Source organism: Homalodisca vitripennis, chromosome 3 (assembly GCF_021130785.1).
Source record: "Homalodisca vitripennis isolate AUS2020 chromosome 3, UT_GWSS_2.1, whole genome shotgun sequence".
In the NCBI taxonomy this organism is placed as follows: domain Eukaryota; kingdom Metazoa; phylum Arthropoda; class Insecta; order Hemiptera; family Cicadellidae; genus Homalodisca; species Homalodisca vitripennis.
The window spans coordinates 184,360,325-184,378,990 of NC_060209.1; the positions used below are offsets into that span (position 1 = coordinate 184,360,325).

At 35.7% G+C, this 18,666-nt stretch overlaps 1 protein-coding gene across 1 annotated transcript in view; it reads left to right on the forward strand.

The window, feature by feature from the left end:
- The first annotated feature begins 3,224 nt into the window (after positions 1-3,224).
- Positions 3,225-18,666, forward strand: part of LOC124357847 (muscle-specific protein 20-like) — a 74,628-nt gene continuing 59,186 nt past the window's right edge. Inside the window, exon 1 of the mRNA XM_046809924.1 lies at positions 3,225-3,356. Within this exon, the coding sequence (XP_046665880.1) occupies positions 3,327-3,356 (30 nt within the window). The 5' untranslated portion in view covers positions 3,225-3,326. The remainder of the gene's footprint in view (positions 3,357-18,666) is intronic.

Below are 18,666 nucleotides of genomic sequence, written 5' to 3' on the forward strand. Positions count from 1 at the left end.
TTAATTATGTACAGCCGCTCAGTCTATTTCTTATTTACCTATAAAGTTGTGATGTGGCATGATTTAGCTTGGCTATTGTGAACAGCAATGGAGTTAAATTCACATTTACATCGAATCAGCCCTTCCCACCACACCTGCTTTATGTGTTGGAAGCGGTTGCTCCACTTGCTTTGGGATTGTGTCAGTCAACATCGTAGTGCGCTCAATTGTGCACCTGATGAGCCAATGAATACCTTTTCACCTAGATTGACCTACTTTTTGTAGTCTGGGTACCTCTGATATCGAAACGATGCAGGGGGTTCGTTTTCACCGTCTTCGTTCTTCGTCACCGACTATTTTTGTATCCCTTCAGACGAACATGACTCCAGATTTCAGACACTGCACGTTAGAGGAAGGTGAACTGTAGAATTCAACATTTACAGCAAGAATATGGTATTCTTGAATAATATTAGACTTTTACAATCACTTTTGGTTTATCGTATTATATTGTTTGTTCGGTTTCGAAACGTATTCTGCAATGGCGGATCCCCCACGTAGACCTTTCGTATGCTGAATGTGTTCACTCACTCGTATAAATTTTAAACATTTTGTCTCCCCAATATAGACTGAAGATTTGCATTATGTGCCCTATCAGTCACTATGTTAGGGATAATTGTGATCACGTTGCAACTAATTGTGTGTCAGTGCAAACTAATTGATAGAGATGATATTATTAGAATCATCAGAAGTCTAAAAAGTAGTTATAGCACTGGATATGATGACATACCTGTGCCAATATTAAAATATGCAATGGAATTTCTAACTGACCCACTGCTTCATATAGTTAATTCATCTTTCCTCTCTTGGCAATTCCCTGAAAAACTAAAAATTACAAAAATAAAACCTCTATTTAAAAAAGGCGATCAGTTTGATGCAGCAAATTATCGGCCACTTGCATTGCTCCCAGTTATATCCAAAATATATGAACGTGCAATGTCTAACCAGCTAGTTGACTATTTAGAAAGAAACAAATTACTTGATAGCATACAACATGGGTTTAGAAAAAGTAAATCTGTAGTTACAGCTGCCACTGATTTCATTGAGTCACTGATTGATTCTGTGGATAGAGGGGAAAAGGTAATAGGAGTATTTATGGATCTCCATAAAGCATATGACAGTGTTAGTCATGCTAAGTTGCTAACTAAGTTGTCACAGTTTGGTATCCATGGGAAGGAGTACAACTGGCTAAAATTATATATACAAAACAGACAGCAGTTTGTGGAAATCATAATCTGAATAACAAGAACAATTTAACTAGTAAATATAATTATATTTTAAAACAAACTTCTTATGGTGCTCTTCAAGGATCCATTTTGGGGCCACTTCTATTCCTCTGCTACCTAAAAGGAATTCCAGAGCTAGATAAATTATGCTTATACGCTGATGATGCCACTCTAAGAATTACTGCTTCATCTAAAGAGGAAATAGAGGAGTTTGCTTTTCTCAGCGTTTCAAAAGTAAATCAGTTTTTCAAAGAAAACAACTTAAAAAAGCTATATGGAATTTTGTACCAACCAATGCAGAAATAAAATTAATCCTCATATAGAAATAGATGAAGTGGCTATAGTTAAAGAAGAAGAAGTAAAGTTTTTGGGTTTAACGTCAGACAGTTCGCTGACATGGAATAAACATTCAGAAAAAATAGTTTCAAAAATTAACTCTGGTTTATATGCTCTTCGCAGAATGTCAAAATTATGCTCACAAGAAATTCTAAAAATGATTTATTTTTCACATATCCATTCACATATTATATTTGGTATCTCATTATATGGATCCACATCAATAAAAAATTTAAACTCAATTTTAGTGATACAAAAAAAAGCAATTCGTGTCATTTTAAAACTTAAATGGAATGAAAGTGTGAAGGATCACTTTCCTCAACTGGGTATCATGACGGTTTACAGTGCATATATATATATGAAACTATAATGTCAGTGATGAACCGTACTCATAGCTTAGGCAAGAGTGGCGAGACCCATAATTATAATACAAGAAATAGAAATAATATGGTAGTAGCTCAACATAACTTACACTTTTTCTGTAAAAAACCAATATACATAGGAGCTAAATTTTTTAATTTGCTGCCAAGCAATATAAAATTAATAGAAAATAATAATTATTTAAAAATAAACTTAAAAGCTATCTGACTAAAATGCCGTTGTACTCCTTTTCTGAATTTTATACAATTCACAATAGTTTTTACAATCATTAAAATTACATTGTATTATATTTAGTTAGATACTAATGTAAATCATATTTAGTAAACTTAACCATTTACTTTCTTAATCATGTGACGCTATTCATGTACACCATGTGTAACAATCGAATAAAGATTTTTCTGATTCTGATTCTGATTTTGATTGCCACCATTATAACGTAACGATGATTGTAAGGGTTGATTAAATGCAAATATTGAGTTTAGCTCAATATGCACGTGAAATGGAGGTTAACTCAATATTCGCTCTACCATTTTCCTAAAAGTCTATAAATGTATGTATAAAAGAATGTTTGTTTGTATGTCCTTTATGGAATCGTAAACTATTTGACTGATCATTATGAACATTTGTATGTATATGTATTTTTCCACGGAAAAGGTTTATATGCCATGCCCATTGATGTAACTCGCAACTAGGCGGCACTGCAAAAGATAAAAGATTATAAAAGTGCCTGCACATTGTAAATTCCAATTACGATACAGTTACGTATATTACATAGCCAAACATTATTTTAAGGCGCTAAGCTATGATGTCTTTAAAATAAACATCAGTTTGAACTTAAAGCTTGAGTGTTAGACCACTTTATAATAAAGTATACATACATGTAGAATGGGTATAAATATAAACTTTGACAGAATTTCTTGATCGTGGCAACAACGCAAACTCTACACCGGTGTTGGAAATATAATTCACTCTAACCTTATACCCGGTCATAGCTTATGAAAACCATGCAAAGCCGCGGGAAACTGCTAGTCTTTCATCTAAATAGACATTAATCGCTCATCATTTTGCATTTTGGTACCGTCTTTCATGTCACCAAGAAGGTGATCTCAAACCTGTTCCATTTTCTAGGACGAGTATCCTTCATCAACCTTTGATACATGTGTAACATCAACGTTGATTGGTGCGTGTGCACGGCCAGACGTAGTGGGGCGGGACTGCTGGATATCTCTCTACTAATGAGCCGCGGGTTGATACAGTACTACCGGAACTGCTGTGGCCGAGAACTCCGCTTATTTTAGCTGGACGTTATAAGTTTGGGAGAGGTGACACGACCTAGCCACCATCAACATGTCCCTGGAGCGAGCGGTTAGGGCAAAGGTACGCTCTGGTTACATTCGTAGATATGTAGATATTGTGTATTCATTCACATGGGAATTCTATAAAAGATGAAGTAGTAGATGTAACTGATGCATAACTGCTTTCGTTGTAGCCTAACCTGTAAGAAAAATCACATTAATTATATTTTCGCTTATTTTATTAGTCAATATAATTTACATCTTAGTATTAGACTCATTAAATATTGGCTGAGCGTTAGCGAAGCCTATCACTTGAGTCTGTCTGTCTGCGTGATATATAAAGTTTGCTTTAAGCTTAATGTATAAAAATAGGATTTTTCGGACATTTTGCCATTGTTTAGTGATACAATATAATCAGTAACACTACGTTTTGAGTTCTGCAATCTGGTCTCTTCTTCAGGTTTTGTAGTGTTGCTTCATTTACATATAGCAACCGAGTTGCTTAAATATCAGCCGCAAATTCATTAATGAAATAGCTACTTTATAGTTTTAATATCACATGTGCTTATGAAATCCCAAAATAAAAATAGTGTACCATTATGTTGTTCTCTTTCGACGCGCAAATTTGTCAGGGGTGTCTCCTAGCTGTTAAATGTATAACGTTTTCACTTTCGTAACTAATTTTTAAAATGGGCAAATATACCGGTTTGTTCATAACAGTGATATGACACAACTTCCGTTAAAGACAAAATCATTTTAACTTCATAAATTCGAATGGTAATTAGATTAATTCATCGAATTTTCACAGAATTTTCCAAAAGTATCCTCTTAGCCAGACATTGTTGGCCATTGTTAGGCAGACATGGTTGGACATTTTTTTCATTTTTAAGATTATTTAGAGTTATATTTACAATTTTATAAATTAATTTCACTCACATGATTAATCGAAATTGCTGTTTCATACATGATGGACTTTTCTAATACATTTATAACATTCTTTGAGCTATATGTTCAAATAAGTTGTAGACATTCGGAATGTATCATCACTTCTTACATTTTACGTACATTAATACTTGCTCACCAGTAAATAGTTCAATTTTACCTTCAACATATTGCCATTTAATATCGCGACGCTTTTATCATCCAACTGTATTCATGCCATTGCAACAAATAATATACTATTGGTGTTTCGAAATCACAACACAGTGACTTACAGATTAAGGCTGAAGTAAAAACCAAATAGCAAGAGCTTAATGTGATGTAAAGAATATAAAGGTAAATTAGTTATACCTCCAGCTCTGTTCTATTGAAACAAGTTAAAGGAGTGGTGTAATATATGCTTTAACGCGATTTTCTGAAGTCGTCTTCTTACCTTCAGATATTGCATAGCATGTACAGTCTCACGATTGTTGTGAATAATATTGATAATACGGTTCTATTAGATTTACAGTCTCTCGATTGTTGTGAATAATTGATAATAAGGTTCAGTCAGATGTACAGTCTCTCGATTGTTGTGAATAATTGATAATAAGGTTCTATCAGATGTACAGTCTCTCGATTGTTGTGAATAATTGATAATAAGGTTCTATCAGATGTACAGTCTCTCGATTGTTGTGAATAATTGATAATAAGGTTCTATTAGATGTAGAGTAACGAGATTGTGCTGGTTCTATTCTGTATTCCTTAAGATAATTTTGAAGGAGATACTATGACGTGGTAAAAATTATGATTAAATGAAAAGGGCTCAAAAAGAATTACTATATATTTGTTGAAATAAACTAAATTAAACTCGTAACAATCATAGATCCTATCTTTGGAACAATATAACCCATAGATATCTAAATATATTTGAGAGGCACAGTTGGTTGTTTCGAGTGGGGTAACTGAAAACAAAGTCTTTCATTTTGGGTTGATACAATCCCCCCTCCCAAAGAAATTGCTGATGGTTTGCTGCTTTGTTGTAGATTATGTTGCGAAATCCGGGGTAACACTGATGTTGCTCTCTTTTGTTGAAGTAGACATGAATAGTGTCAGATTCGATTGCTAGAAATCGGTAATAATTACGCATTCGCAAGTAAAGATAAATTTTACTCATAACTTGAAATGAGTTCGTTTAATTATTTCTTACTTATATTATCATTGGTTCCTTCCTATCTAGATATTTAAACAACCAGATACCAATAAACGAAATTTTATATTTTTAAGGTACTTTAGTGTTCCCATTTAGTAATTGTCATCATTTTAGGATTGTCTGATGCTATTGATAAATTTAAAAACATTTATAACTATTGCCTACATCAACATTTCCACGGTCTCCACTAGTATTAAACGACCTTAACTGGATGTTGTTTGTGATAGAAGAACATGTTGAAGGACTAGACATCAAATACATTACACTATAACTTGTGCACTGTATTGACGACTTGACCTTGTGAGTAATGTCAGCTGATATTCTCCAGATGTTACACTGACTCAGAATAAATATAGCGTCTATAAATAGAGTGGTTTAAAATGTCAAATTTGTAGGACATAAAATATCCTACGTATCTTGAATGACTATAAATTTTAATTTTAAGTGTTTCACATTTAATTTTTCTTTGATCTACTTTTAATCCAGATTTTGTTTGAAACTTTTAAGGTCAACCATATTTAAGAATTCCCCCAACCTCTCCTGGACCTCATTCTGGATGTGAGAACGCTGCAAATAAGTTGGCGATTTATCAAACTTCACAAGCCTTTCCCAAAGTGTAACAGACATTACTCCAAAATGTTCAATCCACACAGTCTATACTTAGATGCTTCCTAAAATGTTAAAAACGTGTATAAACTCTAGAAGTGTAAAGAAAAAAAAAATTATGAACGCGGCCTGTGTAAACTGCAATTTTATTTTTTCCGTTCACATCTTAACGAAACTACTCTTTACACGAGTAAATACTTTAAATACCTTGCTGTGGTGATGACATCTTACAGTATTTTAAGTAAAAAAAGTTTCGGTTCAAAAATCTTTGACTGGAGATTGTGATGTTATGTGTACCGGAAATCTTAAACGATACTTACAAAAAGTTTCTGCTCGGACTCAATGCTTCTGAAAATATTTGATATAGAATTGATTTAAAGCTTTCACTACTCCTACACGCTAACTTGCACTAACTTCGGCTAGTTAAATAAAATTAGATCATCCACATTACTTCGATGACCGCATTAGTTTTTAGCACCCTTCGTAGCCTTTAATCTTTATATTAATCCTTCAATATACTTACTCTTTTCATTGGGGTGTATTAATTTAACAATGTTTTAATATGTAGTACAGTTATTGTATTTACTAAAATATAACAACTATTCATATTTTTCTAATTTTATTGTGGTACATATGGGTCTGTTGCAAGTAACATTAGTTTAAGTTAACTAGTTTTGACTAAGCCAATTCTAGCTTCTTTGTTAAACGACAATAAAACTTTGGATTCTAGCCTTACGTAAATGTAAATCATTAAAATCACCAGCGTCATTATTCAAGAGGTCATCAACAGCAATTGTTACTCTCGTGCATGAGCACTAAACTAATTTTAAGGAATAATCGAAAGCGACAGGTTTCGTTGTTTGTATTATGGTCCTTAAAATATGTTTGTTTCCTTTGCTGTCTCATATAAACGCGTCTTCAACGCCAGTATGTCGATTGTGACTTATTCCCCAGTCGATGTTGTAGTTGTAAGTACGATCTGACTAGATATTGACTACATAGTAGGCTACTTCTGAAGTTGGTGGTATTGTAGTCACAAACATTGAATATTTATTTTAAAGATGATTTCCTTGTTCGTTAGATCTGAAATAATAAGCTTTTTTTTAGAGAAGTAGATTTACTAAGGTCAAGCATTAGTTTGCGTTAATAAAATGAAGCAAACTTTTTAAGTCACTAGTTCCGAAGTAAAGTTTAAAATTATATAAATAAAACTTTGCATGAGAAAAAACTTTGTTATGGCAGTGGCAACAGACCTGTCAAACACCAATGACAGTGCTAGTCACTAGGCCTAGTTTTTTTTGACCTAGTCAATTATAAAAATATGACAGAAGTTGACGGATTTGGAATAAGAAATACATTTTTAAGGTTATTTTCAAATTACTTTGAAGATAGAAAACTAGCATTAGTCATAGGGTAATACATTAGTGGTAGTTATACTCAAAATAGTGTTCTTATACAAGGAAGCATAATATCACCTACATTATTTAACATCTATGTAAATGATCTAGTTAAAACGAAATTTAATCGCTCAATCTTGTAGTATTCAGATAATAATATTCTGTATATGACTCATAAAGATTTGTCGATATGCAATAGATGTATGCAGGAAGATTTAAATTTAGTTGTAAAATACTTTTTAAATATGGTATAAACCATTTTGGGAAAAACTAAACCAATTATATTCAGAAACCCAAGAGTTGTAATTGATGTTAATAATATTAAAGAACTGTTACTATATTGTCATAAAATCGAATGTTTATTAGGTAACAACCAATGTCAATGTCCCAAACTTGTTTTTAATCACAGTCTGAAACATCTTGTTAAAACTTTGACTATAATATGAAGTTAGTAAACATACGTATTTATGCACTCACTAATAAGCTGATATATTTTATTTATATGTCAGAAAATACGTTCAGATTTTCCAGTTTCAACAAAAAGAATTATTTACTATTTTTTTAGTGCAAAGTTACTTTTATTATGGAATCAATTTGTACTACTTAGCTCCTGAATATTTATAAGCCCCTTTACAAAATTATAAGGATACAAAAAAACTTTGTTTTATGATATGGAAATGCTAGACATAATTCTAAGTTAAATCTGTAGGTGAATTTATTGATTTAAAGAGACATTATTTTAGTTCAACATCATGAAAATAACTATGGCAAATTATTACCCGAATTTAGAATACCGACCGTAATAACTTCTTTACTGAGAGGACTGCAACACCTTCAGAACAAAAATCGGATAGAAACATGGTTGAAAAACTATTTCATTTATCTACCTTTATATATATAAAGGACGAGTTTTATCACTTTAATAACATAATTTTTTTCAATCACAAAGCAACTTTAGTCAGCGTTTACACATAATAGTACCTCACTCCACCACCTGCTCTGAGGAACTGAGCTACTTCTCTTTTCCTGTTCTTTTCACTATTAAAATATTCAAGAAGAAACAATATACAAGACGTAATAATATCTTCCAATTCAGGTTTATGACCCATCACATTAGTTTCCCCTTTCTGTTGGACTTAGCATTACAGTTAAACAACTCTGCACTGATAACCCCATAGGCAACTTCCTTTCAACTGGTACAGGCGGGCAAATTTCACAAGGTAAAGTTTTATGTCGTTTCGTACTAACATAACTCTAATAATATTACGAAAAAACAACAAAATAGTAGCTACTAGTGAAGTTTCCTGCGGTAAAAGTTGAGTGAAAAAGTCCCGTTTTTTCGCGCTCTCTCAAAGTGCTCGACCAGGTATGGCGAAACAACATTTGTATTGCAACTTTATAATATTGGTGCATACTTATTGCGTATTATTATTCAATAAACTATATATCTCGCCCGACAAGAGGTCCTTTTTTGATTTCCGCCTCGGTTTTACAATTTTTATTTTTCACGCTACCCCAGGGACTAGGGTCTGGCCTGATGGGAACATGGCATTAAGTGTTGCCATAATAAGCAATTTAAAAATAACACTTGTAGGCTTACACTTTTTTTATCTCCATGTATCTGAAATAAAAAATGTGTTTATATAACTTTTCTAAATATCATCTCAATCTTTTATCTATTCTAGCTTTTTATCTCCTATCCTCCTTTTTTTTTATCCTCTCCTATCCTTTTTTTTCTTAAAGGAATTAGTTGAGGCTTCCAATGGCGTAAAATGATCTATGGCCTTGAGTTCTATAACCAAGCCATCATAGTCCGAATAAGGGAAGCTCTTAATATTACACAATATTCCATCAGAGTTACAGTTAACAAAAACATTATCTAGGCAACTGTTACCTCTCGTTGGACTAGAGACTAGAGTAACAATTAAACTGCCGAAGTAAGTTGAGGAAATCAGCAACTGTCGCCTTTGTGGTATTTATATCAAAGTCTCTATTGAGGTCACCTCCAGCTAAGATTATGTGATTCTTCCATTTTGACAGGTAGGTCAACAAGCCTGGGTTGCTTCCAAGGAATGTTGAACTGTTGGAGTTCTTGTTGATGTATGAAGATTCCACATTCACTAGACACTATCCTCGGTTCACTCACGAACGCTGATGTTCCACAGGGACAAAGTTACCTTTTGGCTCGTTAAAAAGATAAAGCCCGGCAAGGGGTTGACGACAATTACACGATGAAGTGGCAAGGCTTCTAATTGCCATAGAACGGCTTAAAGGTTCACAACAACAAGGAAAAGGGGGCACGGTCCAAATTAAGTTAATGCTGGTTTTAACGTACGACCGAGCGATACGGAGTCTGTAAAAGAACTGCCTAAGATGCATCTGAGGGCTTTTCTCGTCCGCGTCTCCTAGGACGCCTGTGATTGGTCGACACAAGTCACCTTATTCTACGTCACAGTCTGACCACTATAATTTGGGTTTCGTGTGTGTGTGTGTTTGTGTGTGTGTGTGTGTGTGTGTGTGTGTGTGTGTGTGTGTGTGTGTGTGTGTGTGTGTGTGTGTGTGTGTGTGTGTGTGTGTGTGTGTACAAAGATACAATGAAAATAGATTCCTTTGTGACTAACATGGTATCAAACAATGGTGGACAATGAGCAATTCTAAATAAAATACACAATTTTGGTTATCAGTAAGAAAATGTATTAATATGTAAATTAAATTAATTATTATAAATAAATATGAAAACCTAACAGTCATCTTGTTCCTAAATCCATGAATAGATGACATGACTGCCCGACCTGGGCTAGGAAGGAACTCTTCTGGAATAGCTTTTTTTATCCTTCTTTATTGTGCCAACATATGTGAGCTGCCTTCTTTGTAGCTCATCAATAACCTCAATGGACGTAAACCAATTATCGGCAGTAACATTTTATTGCTGCCCACTATTGGGGATCATAGTCTAATGACTGACTGGGTAGGAATGCTAAGTGTCTTTTCGTACTAATTGAGAGTCCAAATGTAGGCATTTGTTAAATATGACGTTTTTGCATCACACAGATACATGATTTTTATGCCGTACTTTTTCGGTTTTTCAGGCATAAAAACTTTAAAACCACACCCTCCACGAAACGGAACAAGCATTTCATCGTATGTCACTTCAGTTGAAACAGAATATACACTTTGGCTGTTAATAACAAATTTTTGAAATATTTCAGTGACTGGAGCTGCTGGGTCACTAGCTTTTCTTATGCGTCTTGTGTTTGCATCATCAAATCTGAGGCATAGCAAAAGAATCTCATACCAGTTCTTAGACATTGTCGCCGAGTAAATCGGACGACTAAAGGCATCCTTAGTAAATAATGATTTAATTTTTTCATCATTGGAGCTTAAGATCGATGACATTATCAACAGACCTATTAATGCATTTAACTCTAAGATGTCTGTGTTTCTGTAGTTATTTTTCTTTGTATTTTACAGACAGGCCTGCTCTTACTTTCTCGAGCTTTACATTTGTGTTGATCACGATAGCATTCAATAATGTTTCGTCAAATAACAAATCCCAAACTTGTTTCTTGCTGGGTTGGTCACCTAGGGCTCTAGCTGGGCCTTTCACTCCAGGCAGTGTTCTAATAATATTCCTAGCTGGTATTCTCACATTCCTTTGAGGCGGCTTACTACTCCAAGCATTAGGTGCACATTTTTTTACATTTTTTTGGTTCTTTCGACAAAATAAATTTCTTCATTATGTATTTGTTCAATTGCTGTTTCATTTTCAGTTCTCCTCAACTCCATCAAATTATCTTCATCATCCAAACTAGATTCTTGAACATTTCTGCCTTCTTCATCTGACAAAACAAAATCCGGATCGGCGTCTGAACCATCGACTACCGTGCTGTTGCTGCTAGAATCATCTGCATTTTCACTAAAGAGTAGTTTACGAATTCCTTCACTGTTCATAGGATCCCTCGTGCCCATTTTGGTTGCACTAAAAATTTAAATCACACTATAAGAAACCCTCGGTATGTGAGACAGCATAAAAAAATAACGCTAATCGAAACCCTCGCTCTCTCACACCGGCTGATATTTAACTAAACGTCCGTCAAGGTCAACTGCCACACTCATTCTAATTTCTAACCAACAAAAGCGTTTCCGTGCTGCTTGTAGGGGGGGAGGAAGGTATTGAGCTGCTCGACCCGGTTCGTCAACCAGTGTTGCCAAAATATACAGTTGGAGGAATTTAGCTGTGCTCGTGCAGCCCTAATACTACCCTTTCAAAAAACGAACGCTATCTGTGTGGCGGGTTGCGTTTACGTGCTAGCCGCTGAGATGAAGGCGCAAGAATCTCTTAACGACTTTACGTTATTTTCAAAAACACGTTAAACAACAATATAACAACTGAAAAACAATCATAAGTCCTATTATTGTTATTATTTGGTATTCTCTTATTATTTAATTTATAATCACTTCAATAATATTTAATTAATTTTTCAAATGCTAGAATATAATTTTCTAATAACAAATGTTACTTACAATGATTGTTTTTTCATTGGAGTTCTTCAATTCCACTCAAGTTGTCCTCCTCTTCTGGCTCACTGTCACTGCTGTCTGTATCCGAACCAACTGATATAATAAGGGATTCTATAATATTGTCAATCTGGGGTTCTGCGGCTGCATAGTCCCTTTCGATTTTCTCTACGTGCTTGCACTTTACTGACCACTCTTCTGCGCCCATACTTGATATCTTGTCTTCGCATAGAGCTTTAGCTTGATACGTAGTGAAAGATGTATTTCTTATAACCACATGATGTTGACTTCGGCCCAAATTAACTCAATGGGATTGAGGCCTGGGTGGTAGAGCGGAAGTCGTAAGATGTCATGACCCTGTAGTTGAACAGTTTCGTCCAAGGCGTACCGGAAATGCCTTTGTTTATATAGCTGCACAAGTTTGTAGAGTTCAGGATAAAAGGATATCGTCGCAGAATGGTATTCCGTTTTTTGAAAGCCACAACTTCATATCTTGCTTCCTACTTTTTGAAGTATGAGCTTTATCCATTTGTATGTTATGGTAGGGCGCGTTATCGAATACTAGTACTGAATTTGGTTCTAAATTCGGTAACACTTTTTCCTTTATCCACTTCATAAAAATGTCCCCATTCACATTGTTGTGGTAGTCTCCACTATGGTTGCTTGCTTTCCAACATGTAAAAGCATTGGGCAAGAACCCTTTCTCTCCATCCGCATGGATAATTATTAGTCTCTCGCCCTTGGAAATCAGCACGTGTAACCCTTCATTTGAGCCATTTGACCAAGTTTGGTTAGATACATGAGACGATAGTATATAAGATTCGTTTAAATAAATTATGGGGCGTCCTTGTTCCCTGTAATTTTTCAACGCTCTCAAGTATGTTATCCTCTTCTCTCGGATTTCCAGCTTTTCAATTATAATTTCCTATTGTTTACCGTCCTTCTCCAAGTAAATTCCAGGTCCTTTAATACCCACCTAAAACTTTTCTCACAACCCTGGAAATATATTTTGTCCCTTAGCGCCTCCCTCAAAAGTTTTGCAGTCGGTATTCGATGTTCTTCAACATGGAAGTTGTCAACTATTCTACGTCGTTGACGGTTTAGTAAAACTTGCCTCACACATGTTACTAACCTTCAACTTGTTAAGTTAACTGTTTATTTTAGTCACAACTCGCTCTGACACTCCAGTTGCTGCAGCAGTTCTTTGGCGAGCCTTTGACAACGGAATTTTAACAGTTTGATGGTCTGCCTCTTCCTTCATAAATGTATAAACATTACTCATAATTTCGCGAGCCTGACTATGAATAGGCTTTTGACTTTTGACTTTAACTCAACAGACATTATCGGTAAAAGCGAAGCACAAGCTACACTCAGCACTGTCACAAAACAGACTGATTGTAGCGAGTGCGATGAGTTATTTGGGTCAATACGATTCCTGAAAGGAGGGTTTTAACCATGAGTCAAAGGAAATGTTTTCGGGACGCAGCGCATAATGCTACCCCGCCACCCCTCCCGCCCATCACCGCACACTCCAGGTCACGCGCACAGCTAAAGTCCTCGAACTGTACAAAAGAATTTTACCGCTGGGCCTGTGAGACCGGGGTTTCGATAAAAGTGTTCGCTTCCATTTTTCAGGGTTTCTCTTCCTCTTTCTCCCCGATCCAGGTTGAACAGGTTTCACAGTATTAGTTTGATTATCCATTGCTTCGATAGTAAACAAACATTAACATAGTTGTTTTGTAAATAAATAATCACCAGTGTCCACTACTTGGGTTGATGATGGGTAAATGTGTAATGAACAAACAAGCAATATCACCTGTGAAGTAAACAGTCATGTTTGCCAACCAAACAGTCTTTTAAACTAAAATATTTCTAAATTTATAAACCTATTCTGAGTTTTATCACGAAAATACAGCAAGTAAACCAAGAAACTACAACTTGGACATGGTTCAATTTTGATCCAAAACAACCATTTAGCCATCTTTGCTAAATAGGACAAGGTTCATATTGCTGCAAAACTAGACACAGTGGACATGATTCTGTTTGAAACAACACAGTTCAGGATAAGACCCACTTTGAAACAACATGTAGTTTTTAATAGTAAATTTAAATGGGACAAGGATTTTTTTGAAATTAAACAATTTTCTTAAAATGTAGTCCTTTATTTGTAGAATCCAAATCTGTGCATAACTCAAAAAGGTTTTTTCGTGGACAAGACCCATTTTAAAACTGGACTCCTCATATTTGGTATTCTTGTGGGGGTATTTTACGGTATGTAAGTCATAAATTATAGACAAGTTAGTAATGTTACCTGTTTCCAAGATTCTTGAGTTTATTATGTTCTTACGTTGTTCTTGATTGTAAAACTTTTACCATTCAAGAATACAGAGAGGAACTTCAGGAATAATCAAATGAGAATATAGCTTTAACAAAAAAGACCTTGTAGATTGTCATATAACCACACAAAACCGTATCCTTGGTTAAATTTAGCAGAATAAATCCCAAGGTTGTAGAGAGAAGCTGTCTTTTATAATATACAACAATACTCAGAATTTTGGGCAGAGATAAAATCTTCTCCAAATCAAAAGTGATAGTTTCTATATAATCTCTTGTCTTTGACTGTTGTATGTCTTTTTTTAAGGCCTCCCGGCTCATTTCTTGTGCACACATGTGTTCATCTCTCTTTTCCATCAATTGGGATCTCACATCTAGTTTTTTCTAACTGTCAATTCTGGATTTCAATGAGTCGCATAAATTACACGTATATTTTCTAGGTTACACGTAACCTCTGGATGAATAATTACCATACATTATGGTTTAAGAAACTGTTAAATTGTATCACAGGAATAGTACTTGCACTCCACAATAATAAAACTACCTGGCAGGTAACAATACAATGCACTGTTATTCCGGAAGCTTTGCTTTGAAAAATGGATCCATCTCACTTCCAATAAGATTGGATCCACTAGAGCATAGTTTAATTTTGTTGAGCAATATGGATCCGGTTGATTGGATGTTTGTAGTATAATTAAAATGTAGAGAATCCGTTTTGTAGGTTGGTTCATTATGAGATTTATAATGTTTTTAGGACTCGTATGGGTTGGATCATTTTTGCAAAACAAAAGTATGAATTTAATTTATCACATGGGAATAAAATATAAATATTCAGTAGGTTGTGGGTTGGATCCCTATTGTAACAACTTCCTCTTCATGGGCAACAGCATGCAAAGTATTAAATATGTTATCTGAATAAAAGTTGCCTGTCTCTAGGTTTGTCATGTAAATGTTACTATATCTTCGTCCAATTTAGCGTCTGCCGACTAGCTGGAGTTTCCGTTTAGAGTAATACCATTGTATGATTTGGAGTAGCACTTACTCACAGTTATGTAGCTGTCATTCGTATCTGATATTCTTTCCATGGTGTTCTTCTGTCTCATATATTCAGGACATGATCTATCATCATGTTTGACCTTACAACGTAGACAGCTCGCCCCTTCTTTACAATTCTGGGTTTTTACCTCACTACTGTCAAACAGATGAAAACAAGATAGATATACTGTTTTACTGGTAAAACCACATAGTTTAATTTAATCTCTTTAGGTAATGAAATTGCTAGAAATGCAGTTTCAACCTAATTTATATCTACCTTGATACTTTCTAACTATGTTAACTACGGTACGGCCCATAATTGTTCGCATCATACAATCTTTGTAAATTCTTTCTTTGTTACAATCTTTATGTTTTATCACAGCGTCAATGGCATTGTCTGGATGGTTTCCTGTACCTAAACTGACATTACTACTTGCTGTCTGAAGTTGTGATGAAGCGTTCACAAATGTAACGGACGTTTTCGGTAGAAAAATCAAATTGTGTCATATTTGGATTGAGTAAGCGCTGCCTTAAACACCATATCACGTCCATTTAGTATTTTCATGTCAAAGATGTCATCAAATTAAGAAAGAATTTCGCAATATTAAAGCAAAACAACAACAAAATATGTAAACAGTGCATGCAAGGCTAGAAACTACTAAAAATAAACACGCTTCCTTTCTCTGCGAAAACCCATGTGTGAATCAAGAAAGAATCTAATATTACAAGAAAATACAACATAATTGTTGTAATTAATTCGACCAGCTGGGCTAAGAGATGAGCAGCGCACAGTTTCAGTCTTGATAGTGTAACACGATTGAGAGAGGTGTAACGAGTTTTTGCTATGGCCTAACTTACGTGTACTTCACCAACACTTCTTGCATAACACGTTCACTAAGTCGCAAACGACGCTAAATTGGACGAAGAAATAGTAACATTTACGTGACAAACCTAGAGATAGGCAACTTTTATTCAGTAAACATATTTAATACTTTGCATGCTGTTGACCGTGAAGAGGAAGTTGGTACATGCGATCCGCCTTTAAAAACACTAAAACACAAATAAGCGTCAAAACAGAAAACATTATGTACGTTAAGACTAAGACTCACGATGTCAAATCTATAATCACTAATAGCAGGCGACTGTATTTCATCGTCCTCGCACAATATCCTCACTGCGACCCTGAAAATGATGATGAATTGCAAAAACAAATTAGAGATCGGAATACACTACAGATTTGCGAAGTGATGCTGTGTTCAAAATCCAGTATAATCAGTGGGTACAAGCAGTCGTACACCAGATGTACATGATACAACGAGCAATATGAGTGATCAAACTAAGATTATGGTTATCAAGACAGAGATGATGGATATGGTGGTTTAGCATTTGTTATACATACCCTATTGAGGGTTTAGAAAGAAAAAAATTGGAACAACTATAAAAGACTTATTCATAATTATTATTGTGGAGTTATTATTATTATTATGTCTACAATCCTCGTCTGGGGTAATATTTTTAAGGGCGATAATAACTTGATCGTCAACAGAGGAAGACAGATTTTTAACATCATAAATAACAAAATCTTTGTTCAAATAAATCATGGTACTCACACTACAGTATCTACACCATTTCGAAATTCAAATCTACTTGATCTGATTCAAAACAAATTTGGTGTTATTATTTTTCATTATTATATTTGCAATAAATAATTATTGTTGTCATTTTTACGTAGTATGAAAAGTAAATATTAAAATCCTCATATTTGGTATTCTTGTGGGGGTATTTTACGGTATGTAAGTCATAAATTATATACACGTCACCTTATTGCAACTCGCATCCGTCTTGTCTTAAACGGCGATGATCAGCTTTAAACTTACTGAGATCAGGATTGCCAAGAAACCGCTCCACGATTTTTGTTTCGATCTTGACATTCGGTACTACACATTTTGGTGATTTTCATAGAGGGTGTCATAGTAATTTTAAAGACAAATTACCGTCCTGGGTATGACGTTAAACTGCCTCTTCCCACCTAACCATTCCCTAATTCCTACCAAATACCCCTCCAGGGTCTTTTAAGTACCCGTCCTCTGACCGTTCCAGTGCATGGCTCGCTGGGAGTGCTTAAGCCGGCGCTAGATGCCCTATCTGGTGTCGGTGAGAGCTGATGTGAGCTTGTCTCTGCCGAGGCGTAAGTCATGTACTGGTTCAGAATCCAGCCACTTCGGTCCTTGGTCAGGAAGTGTTCAGTAGGCAGGGGTGTCGGAGCCCCTGTTGCCACGTGCGAGTCCAAGTTGTGCGCGTATTCCCGACTTGGTAATCGATGGAAACCGGGCCTCGGGGAACTGAGGTAGGGTTGTCCCCCAAGCTACGGTCTGTGGGACACCCGAGGGCATGCCCGCTCCCGGTGAATCGGCCCGCACTACTAAACACGATGCGCTGGTGACCTTATCTATGGATATTACAACCACACCACCCTTAGGGCAAGAATTCGGAGAAAGAGATCCTAATGATCCAGAGAAAAAGCGACAGTTGTCAGATTCTGAAAATGAATCATATATCAAACAAAGGAAAGTGGAAGAAAAAGTAAGAGCTGAAAAGATGAACGTTCCAACTCCACTATATCTAATCGTTAGTCACAAGGATGAGGGCAAAACTCTAACGAAGGTCAGTCCTTTCCTTATTAACAAAGCTTTTGTTTCCTCAGGCGGTCAACCTAAAGCTGTGAGCAAATTAAGGAATGGAACTATCTTGGTGGAGGCTGCAAACTACATCCAAGCCAGGAAGTTCCTTCAGATGACAAGCTTTTTTGATCAGGTGGAAGTCGTCGTTCAACCGCACTCCTCACTGAACACATCCAAGGGAATCGTCTTCTGCCGTGACCTGATGGAGTGTAGTGAGGAAGAAATCAAGGACGAGCTACAATGCGAAATGGTAACCGATGTGGTCAGGATGCTTCGGACGGAGAATGGGAGAAAGGTCCCTACTCCTGGTCTAATCCTGACCTTTGCATTTCCTCAACCCCCCAAAACTATTAAGGCTGGATATTTATCCCTGACTGTACGGCCTTACTTCAAAAATCCGCAACGGTGTTTCCGTTTTCAGAGATTCGGGCACTCTACTAAGACGTGCTCGGGCCCTGAGACATGTTCCCGTTGCGGCGATGAAGGCCACCAAGAAGACGGATGCAAGAACGACGTCAGATGCGTGAACTGCAAGGGTAAACACGCGGCGACCTCTAAGGAATGCAAAGTTTACTTAGAGGAAAAGGAAGTTTTGAAGATTGTTACTCTAGACAAACCTTTCTTCAATGAAGCCCGCAAAGAGTATAGGAGAAGAATCGCTCCAACCCCTAAAAAGGGAGTCTCGTACTC